The sequence below is a fragment of the Dromaius novaehollandiae genome, chromosome 4, assembly GCF_036370855.1.
Source record: "Dromaius novaehollandiae isolate bDroNov1 chromosome 4, bDroNov1.hap1, whole genome shotgun sequence".
NCBI classification, from domain to species: Eukaryota; Metazoa; Chordata; class Aves; order Casuariiformes; family Dromaiidae; genus Dromaius; species Dromaius novaehollandiae.
The window spans coordinates 40,011,788-40,025,295 of record NC_088101.1 but is presented as its reverse complement, the minus strand read 5'-3'; the positions used below and the strand labels follow the sequence as shown (position 1 = coordinate 40,025,295).

The 13,508-nt window shown below is 35.8% G+C and overlaps 1 protein-coding gene across 5 annotated transcripts in view; it reads right to left on the bottom strand.

Moving 5' to 3' along the window:
- Positions 1 to 13,508, bottom strand: part of ARFIP1 (ADP ribosylation factor interacting protein 1) — a 46,788-nt gene that overhangs the window by 15,534 nt on the left and 17,746 nt on the right. For 2 of the 5 annotated variants that reach the window (XM_026104945.2, XM_026104949.2), the window contains 4 exons: positions 11,597 to 11,711; positions 8,769 to 8,864; positions 7,159 to 7,268; positions 1,254 to 1,475 (listed from right to left, as the gene is read on the bottom strand). In XM_026104945.2, coding sequence (XP_025960730.2) covers positions 1,254 to 1,475; positions 7,159 to 7,268; positions 8,769 to 8,864; positions 11,597 to 11,711 — 543 coding nt within the window. The remainder of the gene's footprint in view (positions 1 to 1,253; positions 1,476 to 7,158; positions 7,269 to 8,768; positions 8,865 to 11,596; positions 11,712 to 13,508) is intronic. The other 3 variants (XM_026104947.2, XM_026104946.2, XM_026104948.2) reach the window with 3 other exon arrangements.

The following is a 13,508-nucleotide window of genomic DNA, read 5'->3' as shown; positions in this document are numbered from 1 at the left end:
AACCTGGAGGAACAGTATTCCCACTAGCAGTTACAAGCTATTCATGGAAAAACATTCCTTAAACAAGAGAATGATGCCAGATTTAATCCAAGTTTCAGAGAAAACATCCAGCTTCAGCACATACTTCACAACAATAAGTTTTACCACAAACTATATGCCCCATATTTGTGTCAAGAGTACACTGATTGCTAAAAAAACTTCCGCCCCTTTTAGCAGATTATTTAATTTCTCAGCTGCTGGAAGTGCTACATTTTCAACAAATTTTCATCTGTCAGGCTGTAATATTAAAGATTTCCAAATTCCAGTGCAGGAGCCGGAAATCATTCCAACTAGCTAACAGTTAAGATCTCTCTGTGCAAGCATTAGCCCCAGCCCCTCCCCAAAACTCACTGGAAAAAGGCAATCATGAGAAGAGAGGAATAAAGAGACAGAGATTTTAAATTTAATAACCACAAAGGTAATTTGTCCCGTTTCAGCTGGCATGATTCAGCAAATCATTCCGTCTCTTCACACCGTTTCTCCTAGGAACCAGTAGCAGCAAACTGCTTTCTCTCTCAAAGTACAGTATGATCAACACAGAAGTAAACCAACTACTATTTTTTGTATGCAATATCTAACTTTCCCCTTTTTACAGCAGGTTTCTTTTTTAATTAGTAACAGCAAAAAGTGCAAGTGTTAAAAACTTCTAAAGCAGATATCTAAAGATTGCCTCTCTTGCTCAGAAACTCCAAGCAACATAAAAACACAGATTAGTTCTACTAGGAGCAAAAGTTTGATTAAAAAAAGGACTTTGATATGAGAGCTTAACATTTAAATCTACTATAGAGAAATCTTTTACTCACACTCAGTATGCAGAAGTGAAGTGATGTGCCCTACTCTACTTACTCCCAGGCATATTCCCCAAAGACATCCTGTAACTGACATGAAGTAATACTCTGGCACCCTTTCGATGGCATTTCATTAGAAGCAAAAGGAATAGTAAAAACGCGTTCACTATAAAAAGGAAAGCTGTATGTCACTTCTTGAGTCCAATCTTCAATTAAAGACAGACATTTAGAAACAGTTAACAGTTATTTCAATAATTTCCTATAGTCTGAAGTGAATTACATAAACTTAACACAAAGAGCATGTAATATTCTTAACTACAATGTTTAGAAAAATTAGTGGCTAACTAATACACTCTGAACAAGTCAATTAGACTTATCTCCATCTCTGCCATTTTATTTATTTTTTTAACACTATAAAAGTCTTACATGAAGTTCCAATGATTTCAAACTCAGGTCAGCAAATGCATCTCCAAGTTGCCTTTGGGTATGTACCATCTGGAAGAGTTGTGTGGACAACGTCTGTGCTAGTTTCAAGATATTTTCATATTTTTTTTTGTTATCTCTCAATATATCTATTTGAGCTTCTAGTTCCAGATCTACTGTTCTTGAGCCACGACCCAGTTTTTCAGAGATGATCTGACGTGTACACTGAAAAAAATAAAATTAAACTCTAAAGAATCAAAGATATCCAAGACAGCACAGCATACACCCATTTTCGGCTTCAAGGGACATATAATTACACACAATTCTTTCACAATCACCCCTCCCAATATAAGTTTGCACAACAAACTGAAAAAACATCACACTCTTTAGAAGTTTATCGACTCAGCAAGAACAGCTGGACAAGTCTCAACTCCTACTAATATGAATATTCAAGTTAGCAAATCAAGAGCATAACTAATTGTTTCTCAAGTAAAAGAACGCTTACCTGTTTTAAAAGCTGGTGAATCTCACTAAGTTTAAAGAAGCAATTATTTAGCCCACTACTTTAAAGTTAGTTACTGGGAGTATTACGAGTTGTGCATAAAAACACCTACTCCGATCTTCTGGGCTTTGTCTACTAACCATCCAATTCCACAGCTATAACCCATGTTATTTTATGGAGTTTCCAAAAAGATCCTGAACCTGTCTAAAAAAGTTATTTTTGTTCGGAGGAAGGGGAGGGCAGCACACGGAGGGCATTTATCATGTTTAAAGCTGATTGGGAAGTCTTACTGAGAAATATCTAAAGCTGTCTTAAACTGCATTTCTCATTGTTTATTCACCCATGTATAAAATGGAGCTGACTGTTGCAGAAAGACTATTTTTTCTGTCACAAATAGAATTCTTAACAGATTCACAGTTCATTAACATGGTGAGCAGCAAAACTTGCTCTTTGGTGTAGGCTGTAGGCACTTTCATCTGGCCTTGGCTGTGACGACTTAAGATGCTACCACGTTCCAGTTATCCGTGACACCCTCTCTGCCAGAGATTTGAGCCCAACTTGACAGCGAGGCTCCCCAGAGGCACACGTGGGTTTCCCTCCACTATGACACAGCAGAAACCCTTTGCAAAGCAAATGCGTGGCAAAGCCCTACAATTTCTCTCTGTAAAGCAGGAATCCTCTACTGTTGTACTAAGTTACTTGAAGTTTATCTGTGGTCCCAAGAGGTGAAAGACAACTGAGTTACATATGAAGAACCACTGCTAAAAACAGAATTACAAGGAAATTAATTTAACAGTCAAGGTTGCAACCACTCTGAAGAGACTCAACCTAGGTGCAAAATTTCAGTTTTATTAGGTGAAGTGAAACCAAACCCTATTTTAAATCACATTCTCAAAACCCATTACAGCATTAGATTTTCCAGGGTTGCACTGAATAATTCAAGGAATTTGGCTTAATTCATTCTTGTCTTATGTCCAAAGGAGATGTACTTCTCTTATCCTGTCAGAATTTTGTGTCCTTTCTAAATTTAATTGACAAACACAAAAATCAAGAATGGTCAAGCAGAAAGATGATCATAACTGATAGTCTTTACCTTCCAATCTAAAGCTTATTTGGGCTATTTTGTTAGATTCAACCAACTGACAGGAAAGAGCACAGCAAGTTTAAGAAATATTTTTCTGTCAAGATTCAGAAATTTGGGAGAGCATAACAAATCATATTGTCACAAAACACGCCTTTATTACCAAAGCCTGTAACACAAATTGCAAACTGCAACTGAGCAAACAGCATGGTCAGCGCATAAGCATTTCTCTATAAGCTATGGAATTAAAGGAGAAATTCTAGCTGTTTTCCAAAAAAGGAGACGCACAAACACACGCTTACAGAAACACAAGAGAATCTGAGTCATGGAAAGTAAAATTTTTGGAAGCAAGAATAAATTACCAAGGAAGAAGTTATTTTCAACCAAGGCACATTTTGATGCTTTTAGCTTCAGAAGTCACAGCAAAAAAAATAAAATAAAATAAAAATAAAATAAAAAAATAAAAATAAAAAGCAACACTGACAATTGAGAAAAACGGGCGATTGGAGAGACTACTTAGACTTTGTATAATTTTTTAAACTGAGATGTACCTAAATACAAAGTTGAACATTGAGGTTAAACAAAAACAACGGAGAAAGAAGATGTACCTATCTATTTTCATTCTTTTTGGTTCTAAGTTTACTAGCACAGACACACAAGTTGCTGTGTTTTGTCATCAGCAAATGAAGAGGAGAACTCCAACCGTGAATTATGTTTTGCTTTGCTTCAAGAGAGTATGAAGAATATTGTCTTGAATAAGAACTTGATCCCCAAAAAGTGAAAAGTCACACAAGGCAAATTTTAAGAAAAACAATTCTCTCAAGAAAAAAAACCCAACAAAAATAGATTTAAGGGAAATATTTTTTAAATTACTTATTTTAAAAGATGGAGGGAGACATTAATAAACAAGCCTTAAAAATAAAAATCCATTAATAACCTGGTATTACAGAGAGACTTGTAAGCCAGATATATTGTTTTTCCTCAAAATTTAGAAAGTTACATGAAAAAATAAAAGAGAAACTTATTATTTTTTGAAAGCCCAGAAGAGTTAAAACCTATTCATGCCTATGTCTTACTGCTAAAGTGAAAATGCCTTCCTCACTCAAAGGGTGTGGGAAAAGGGAAAAGCAAAGAAAAGGCTCTTGCCATGGGATTATGGGACACTGAAAGAAGGGTAATTCCTTTTGGGGGAAGCTCATGGTTACTAGGGAGCATGAGAAAGTAAAGAGGCACAACAGTTGCAAAAGCAACAGAATAATCTTATCAAGTTATGACTTAGGGGAGAAGTTAAATACAGTCCACCAAAATTCATGGTTTGGCTAGAGAGAAGACTAGCTTTAACCTCCTGTAATTTTCAGTTGGAAACAGCGGCTTAAAAGAGCAATATGAGATGAAAGAGGGAGAGAACAAAAGCAATTGTCTCATGCACAGAAAAGGATACAGGACAAAGAGACATACACAAAACACCTAAAGGCTTACTTGACCATCCATTCACAGATGGGTATGATTTCTGAATGCAAAAGTCAAAATATTAAGGAGTGATGCCTCCAGAAGGTGGAAGACCTGGCTGACACCAATGAGAGCACCTGAAACAAGAAAGCTAAAAAAAATAGCTGACAGGGATACTGAAATCCCTAGAACTTAATTTGAATAAATCAAGATTAGACATAGATCATCTAACCTTCAGAGAATTTCAGTCTGCATGCCAGTGAGAAAAAGGTTCATGGACAAGAATCAACTGATTTTGAGAAGTCTGATTTAAGAATTTGAGTTCCTAATACGTATATTGTCATCTCACATGGCAAGCAGTGATTCTAAATGGTTTCCAGTGGGTAGCCTGGAGAAAAAGAAATACCCAAAGACAGATCTGTTACGTCTCACTGTTTGAGGATATATATTCTACGGCACTACAGTCATGTAAGAATGTGACTCTTGTTCTTCACTTGTATCTACTCTGTAGCACCAGTGCGCAAGAACAAAATGGCGCACTTCCTTGCACTGTCAGTTGAAGAAGATACACACCCCTCAAGCTCTTATTAGCCATAAGATGAGGCTGCAGATGAATCACATAATAACAAACAATACCTCCATCATTACCAAAACTCACAAAAGTAACAGGAATTTGAAGGAGCAAAAAGTTCCTTGAATAAGAGTTTCATTCATTCATCGACTTCTTCTTCGCATAAATGCCCCCATGGAGTCACCATATGCATTTTAGAACTTAAGGCCTTACTGATGTACACTGTAGTTCAGTATCCCACCTTTGACAATGGCCAAAAGAGAGGCCTTAAAAAGTCTCCTAAGGCAAACATACAAAACATTATTTCCTCCCAAATTCTGTCCCTAGCATCCAAAAATTTGCATTTCACAACTTCTGATATAGAGGCAGTGATAGAGGAACTACACATGTCAGTTCCTTAAGGCACTTTGTAACAACAAGCTTTTCCACTTCTTGATTAAATTTCTACTATATTGAATAGCATGGTTCTCACCTAGGGGGAAAGATGCACAGGGCATTCAACTGCTGACTTACCTATACTGACCATTTACTCCTGCCCCTTACCTCCCATCTTTTAACCTACAATCGGTTAGCTATTATGAGATGAGATTTCATTCCATGACCTTTCTAAAGAGGAGAACCAAGGCAAGCCAGTATGCCCACAAACTGAAATACTGCCTTAATTGAATGAAACATCTGTTCTTGATATGCAATTGGCACGTGTTTGTGAACGTACAGCATCTCCAGGGATACCTGTATAATGCCCCCTCAGCTCAGTTGTATTCATAAGCTCTCTCTGAACAATCTTATTCCTCCTAAGAAAGCCCTAAAAAAAGTCAGTATGGGATTTTAGAAAGGTCAAAACTGACCTATATTCATAGGTCAGCTCCTGAGGCAGACATGGGAAACAACTTCAAACTTCTGGATTTCAAGAGACCCATTTGACTTTCTGAAGTGCTAATCTCTGCTATCTCATAACTGATGAGATTCTGGGTTTCAGGGTGGGGATGGGAAGGTTTAAGCCAAGAAATAAACCTAAAAATCCAGACTTTGCAAAGGAGACTTCCAAAGAAATAATATTCTAAATAAACATCTGCGACTCACTAGTCCTCTGGCTACTACTCCATGTGAGCAGGTTTGCAATCACTCTGCAAGTGGGACTTTAAGTCAAGATACTAGAAAGAAAGAATAAGATCAAGTCCTCTCCTATTTATCTGGACAAATAATAACAGACAGAATTTTTAAAAAAACTGCTTCAGCAGAGTATCATGAATCTGCACGCTGACTGGACCATAGTCCAGAAGGTCACAGAAGAGCAGCTGACAGACTTTTGCAGCTGCTACAAAATTTAATTACCTGAAAAGTAGAAATTCTAAAAGCAATTCAAATACACAAAGATGCAAGCTTCTTCTGATCCTATCACAAAGAGCAGCATAAACATTTACTAGCATGCAAAACATCTCTGTCCCCATTTCCCATCCCTACTGGGCAGAAAGTCCATATTTGGATTTAAGAACACTGGAGCTCTAGGGATTCAGATTTCTGTTTTGCAAGAGAAGATTTTTCCAGATTCTTCATTTCTTTATGGGTTGATGTAGATCCCACTGATACACACCTACCTGTCCACACCTCTTTAAGTTTCAGGCACAACAAAAAGCTACTTTTCAAAACTGGTCTTTCTTTAGAACTCCTGATAGCGATCTATTCCCTGACAACTGCTCCTCAGCGTCCTTATGACTTTGAGAGTCACTTCTGGTAAACTGGTGTGGTTTAAATATCTTATTTATCATCACTTCCATTTCACCAAATTCAAATGGATTGACCTCAATGACCAAGAAGTGCCACAAAAAAGCAAACTGTGTAGAAAGCAACAATTCCAACATTAAGAAACAAAAAATGAGCCAGGATAATAGAAAAAAATATAACAGTGATTAACAAGTTTTAGAACTTGCAGGTCTTTTTTCTTTAGCTTACACAACAGAATTTTAGCAATCAATTAAAAGATAGTAAAGAGATTTAATGAGAAGCACTACTGCCGAAATCTGTACTTCTTGTATGTTGAAGGGGACATAAGAAACAAAACATTCCTTACCTTGTTAAATCAATAATACTTATTAAAGATTTTGCACCACAGATTTAAAGAGACTTTATTACACTTTATTACACTTGGTCAGAAAACTAAGCTTTTTGCATACATACTTGCTTATGCTTGCTGCAACAACAGCTTATTTTCTTTCACACAACTGTACAATACTTTGAAAGCTTTAGTCTGAATTTGTAGCAAACTTTTCTAGAATACACACATTTTTTATATATATATGCAAACCTTGTAAGTATTGAGGCTCCACTTTCTCACCAACTCCAACTTCTCCATTGCTGGATTCTTTACTTCATCTGCTAATATAACAGGTCCACTCTTCTGCTGAGTTCTGCCTCCTAGGTCAGACACAAAGCAAATCTTCAAGGTCCTGTTTTTTTTGTTTTGTTTTTGAGCGATAAACAGCATATGTGGAAGATTTGTGCAATCGTACATGCAAAAGCAGAAAGGAGACCTAGCAGCAATTTATACGAATATGCAAATTTTCACCAATCAACTTAGGAAATAAGCTATTTTAAAACTGATAGGAAGTGCACTGATACCTCAGTACTTTCATGTAGTAACAGGCTGAATAACAAAGCTTACCTGAACGTACGGAGTTTTACTAACTGACCTTAAAATAGCTTTCGAGACATGTTTATTACTTAATCTATGTTTTACAATGATAGTCAAACATCCTCTTGGATTTAGCCAATCTAAAAGTCTGTTCACATCCTGCAGACCATTAAATGAAAATTATCAGCATATACAAACTGTTATCACAGAGTAGAGCTAATACAAAACTTTTAAGAAATTTTCTCATCCTTTCTAGAGAGCATAGCATTCATTGGAAAACACATTCAGCCATCATTACCAAAAATTCAGCTCATTTATGCATTTCAACTTTATTAGCTCATTATATTAGGGATAATTAATCCTATAAGCCACCAGTGTAAAAAGTGCAATAAAGAAACTATTGCAAGTAACAACTTAAAATATCCAGGGTCACTCAGCACACATTCATTGCCAGTACTGAGCACTGTCAGGCTTGTATGGTATACTACAAAGATTTTAAGTTTTGATTTTGAAAAAATAACTCCTAGTGTTCTGAACAGTAAGACTGGCAAAGCATTACCACTTTTTTTTAAAGCAATGTTTTAATGGGTACAATTTTGACTACTCCTGCTTCCCACATTTTGAATAATCCAGACTGTTAAAGTCACCTTAGCCTTTCTGGGCTATTTATGGAAACAAGGGTTTGGGGAAAAAAAAAGTCTATTCAGATGCCTCAAGATACTCCTTTATCATGGAGCACTACTAAGTGCTTTACTTCTTCAAAATGCTGTACAAACATTAAATTATTAATCCTCTCAACACCTTTATGAGGTAACCGAATAACTTTTCTCCTTTTACATAGGAGGAAACAGACAAAGATGTTAAGTCATTTGCCATAGGCGCAGAATGAGTCAGTGGCAAAGCCTAGTTTGGGTGTTGTGAATTCCCGATTCCTAACCTCATACTCTATTCTGCTGGAATATGTGACCGCTTTGGCAAAAAGAATGCCAAAAGTTTTGGCTTTAACCTAAGTAAGCCATTTCTGTTACTCCCTTAATTTAGGTACCGTTTATTAGTATTAAGATTTGGTATATTAGTTTTAATGCTGTAGAGCAAGAAGCAGCATACGGAAAGGAAAGCAGATGTTACTTTGTGAACTCTTAAAACCCAGAAATGAGAACCACCATAAAAACCCAGAAGTTATATTTCCAAATAAGAGCAAATCAAATTAGTAGAAATGTGGAGGAAAGAGTTAGTACATTGCCAGCAGAGACAAGGGCGTTATCCATTCAGTGCTGCGATACCTGTGGGAATAATTAAATCACAACCTTGTCCAGCCAGTCTGCTAGCTGCTGCATTGCTAGGAGATATAACAGATGATTTGGGTGATGCTGAGGAACCTGAAAAGCGGACACATTTAACCATGAAAATCCATTATCTTCCATTAAAAGGCAACGTGCATTTTTACATAGAAAGTTTTTCAAAAATTTTCTTCAACAACAAACTAAATAGAAGCATTTATGGAAAAGTTACTAGAATTTCTGATGGAAATGCTTTTTAAAAGGTGCAGCTGTTCATGTGAACCACTCCAAGTTTTCTTGACTTAATCTTTTTCTTTAAGTCATAATGCCAAACTTAAAAAAAAGTCATGAAAATATAACTGACAGCTTCATCAGAAAAACATACACTAATTATGGAAAACTCCATATCACCATTCCATACAGCTGCTTCAACTGGAACCTGATTTTTCAGTTCTAGGTAAATTTCATTCTGCACTGTCACTGAATGGCACCTATAACATTAAGGGGTGACAAGCTCTGAAATCTGTTCCAATTTCAGATATACTTGATTAACATCTGCTCCTAAACGTGTACACAAAATACACAGCAATAGCCTGTCTTGAAGAGCTTGAGACCCTTTAAGTGTTAACATGTGTAATTTTCTTCCCAAAAGAAACTTTTAACAGCATTTGTTTGTTCTCTTAAAAAACTTAAGTGACCTGCATTGCTATTGTTCCCTAAGCTGTTTTAGGATTATGCTTTTCATAGCTTTGTAGTCTTTCCTACTACAAAAAAACCCCAAAACAAAAAAAACCCCACACATTAAACACAAAGCGGCAATCTTGGGGAATTTTACTTGAATTCAGGTTAAAAAACAACAAGTTAGCTTTTTCTGTCGTGATGAGTAGTCATCTTATTCAAAGGGCTTTTATTTTTTTCTGCGACGCATCAAGGCTGACAGTGTGCCATTTAAAAAAAAAGAATCAGCCATTTCCACAAAAATTTTTATCATCAGTAACACCAAGAATGTTCCTTGAAGTAACTAAAGCAACCACCTTCTTTTGCCATTAAAAACATCTTGTAGAGTACTAGCAACATGGAGTACATGAATCTAATGATCAATGGAAAAGCATTTCAACATTACACAGAAAGAAAAGATACAGTTGAAATAATTAATGTGCGCTGTCCTATCATAATTATATGTTACATAAGAGCTGCAACTGGATTCATTCAGGCACTAAAGTTTAGCAAGATCCTGCTAAAGGCCTAAGAGACTGAATAACTTCAGCAAATGAGCTAAGATAAGCAGTTAAGAAAAAAGTCCTTATCACTTGATGTGCTATTAATGTAGCCTTGTGCACACTTCACCATTCAACTCTCCCCAGCTCCTAGAAAGCATTTCCTTCCAGTTTTGTGTACTCTGCATTCAAAAAATGAAGTCATAATAAGGAAACTCAAATAGAAATTAGAGTTTTTTAAAATAGGGCTCTCATTCTAGTTTTGTCTGCAGTTTTATAAAAAGCCTAAGTTTCTCCATTTTGGCTAGAAGATTAGGAATAATTAAAAAAAACACACACAAAAAAACCAAAGTATCCTTGCAGGAAAACCATAACAGCTGAAGTGTTAAAAGTTATATGTTCAAAGCTCATAATCTGTGTACATGAATTATTACAGAACATTTCTATTTCAAATATACTAGCATTGTTTGAAACACACCCTAGACACTTTTTTTCTCATAGACTAATGCGCCTAACTGAGCTACATTGCAAACAGAACACACAAAGGCAGGCATGGTGAGCAGATTGCCATCTGCCCAGTTTTCTAGCTAGCTGTATCACTGATTTCAAAGGCTTATAGAAAAGACGGCATTAACTTGGTAATGTATGTAAAGTACAGCATGTAAACCATTGTTTTCGTAAGCACAACATTTTACAAAACAGGAAATGAAGCAAAATGTAAATTAAATCTATGACTACAGAGAGACTCATTTTCACAGCTGCTCATTTGAGATCATTGAGAACCTTTCAAATTCATAATTTTGCCTAGAATAAATAAGCTACATAATGGCTTATTAAAATATCACTTTCACATCCTGTATTGTGACACTCCATTGTTTTTAAGACAGATGGGACACACTGGTATTACTGACTTGCTTATCACTTTGTATTTCTCAATGTTTAAATCAGTTTATATTCTTTAACAGATACATTCTGAAGACTTGCATTATGTATAAATATTAACTAAAACCCTCCTGCTACAAGCAACTGCAACTCTGTGCCAAGAAAAACATGAGAACAGACCTGTTTTCATTATGTAGTACTTTGAAAAAGAGACTCAAAGCATTATCATTCCCAACAAAAATAACACATACATTACAATAAAAAAGAAGAGACAAGTTTCAGGGGCAACGAAGGAGAATTTCACTAATTCATCTGCTTCAGGTAAGTCAACTGTGTAGCAAGAAATCAGTTTCTCTCCAGTTATGCTTTTCAGAATAACAGTTGCAATTTATGCATCCACATTTAAACAAATTTTTAGTATAAGTAACCATGAAATCCTTCATTCTGACATGATTTCAAGATGCTCAAAGGAAAGAGTTCCCTTCCTGTAACTGACAGTCAATTTAACATTAAGTACTCTTCACTAATCTCTTGATAGCTACTACAAATGCAGCATCTATTTCTCACATTAACAGCCCAGTTATCAGACAGAATGAACACATTTGTAAACACACATCTCTATTTGCATTATCATCAAAATGCTCAAAGCAGCTACAGAACTTTATATTCCTGACTATGCAAGAATATGCCTACGGACTTTAAATTAAAAAACAAAGATAAACAAGCAGTTACCTTTACCTGGAAATGGTCCTGCCTCATCAACTCCCTCTTTGGTGCCACCAAAGCCATGAGATGTTATTTTGGTTTCTGAGAGTCCAAGTCCAACTGGTAATGAACGTTTCAAGTCCTTAGAAATATTTGAAAAAAATGGAAGATTCATGTTAAAAAAGAAACAAACAAAAAAACCCCACAAGATAAAAGCAACTCTCAGGTATTATAGTGTAATTTCAGCAGCTCTCGTACAGGTAATTCAGCCGTGAGCCTGGAATGTTTTTATGGTGTCACAGCATTCCATCATGATGCACGAATAACAAATATTTATGAGTGAGGAACACTGTAAGCTGGCTTGGATATTTATTTTAGGAATATACTGCTGCATTAATTAAATACATGGGGTTTTTTTTCCAATTTACTCACAAGCAAAACAGTTAGAAAATGCAATGTGTTAAGAGGTTAAGAGGTACTAAAGAGGGTTTTTTTCATTTTTGTTTGTTTGTCTGAAAGATGGATGAGCAAGCAGAACGTCATCTCTTCGAGCACTTGTTCCCAGAAACGTGGTCCACAACATCATGTTAAGTGGTCTGAAGCTGGTTCAAGCAACCATATCAGTTTATGTTTCCAATTAAAAACCCATAGGGGTACAAAATGACTTATGTTAAGAATAAAAGCAACCAATATTTTCCAATCCCAAAATATTAAGGATAAAAAGTTCTTTCACTCTTTAAACAAGGAATAGCTTTACAATTTGTAGCATCCTTAATTTCTACAAACAGCACAAGAGTAATGTTTGATATGGGAGAAGCATCCAGACAGGCAATACTTCAATAGTTTCCCTCTGAGCACCTCCTCTACATCACAAGTGCTCTTTGAAATCATCTTGTGTAACTTTTTAGAGTTAGATTAAGTAGTATGTCTAACTTTCAGACAATCAAAGCCTTCACAGAAAACCAATGTAGATCATTACTGACTATGAATTCATACACCACTGTATGGCACATTTTTGCTGTCATACCCACCTCTATAAATAGCTCTCAAAGATTTGCAGGAATAAGCTTTCAATCTTTTTATTCAAGCTTACACCTCTAGTATTGTGCAAAATACTTAGTGCTTTTAAAAAAAGTTCAAGTACTCAAAGCAGTTTAAAAACACTAATTCTTAAACTAAGAAGTAAGTGAAAAGCTCCTAGGGAAATGAAAGCAAAAAGGTAAAATACATTTACAAAAATTAAGCATCGAGGGTTAGAAGTTGGAAAACCGACAGGGTATCTAGTCAGGTACTCTTTCACATCCCCTCTGCTTCTATCCAGACAAGAAAAATAGATACAAGTTAGATAAGCAATAGTGACATATATACAGAGAAAAATCTATACATGGCTTTAAAATGTCAGTGCCTGGACATATGCAGTAGCTATTTATAATAGATGTAAGAATGCTTCTGTTTTAAAAAGAAAATGCGATCTTTAATATCCAATGCATGCCTGACATATTAGTGTAGACACTCAATCCAGAAGCAAGCCAGCACACAAGAATGATAGTGCCTAGAGGCTCAGACTATCAAAAAGTGGCTTTGGATCACGTCCCCATGAATTACATCTTTAGTTTAAGACAAACTTTTGGGAGGAGGAAAAAGAAAAAGCTACAAACCTATGAATCCGAGTATAATAGAAAGCTTGCTGTAAATAAAAACTCAAAAAGTCATTCTGATCAGAGTAACCAATTCCTATAGCCGCACTTTCACATCACATGAATTGGCTGCTTAAAAACAGATGATATTATATTTGTGTATCTGAAGCATTATACAAAAGAGAAAAATAAACAGCATAAACAACAAATAGTCACATACAGAACCTGATCTCCCAAATTAAGTATATCACAACATTACATAGATACCATTTTCAGTCTTCACAACAGAGTGAATGCCAGCG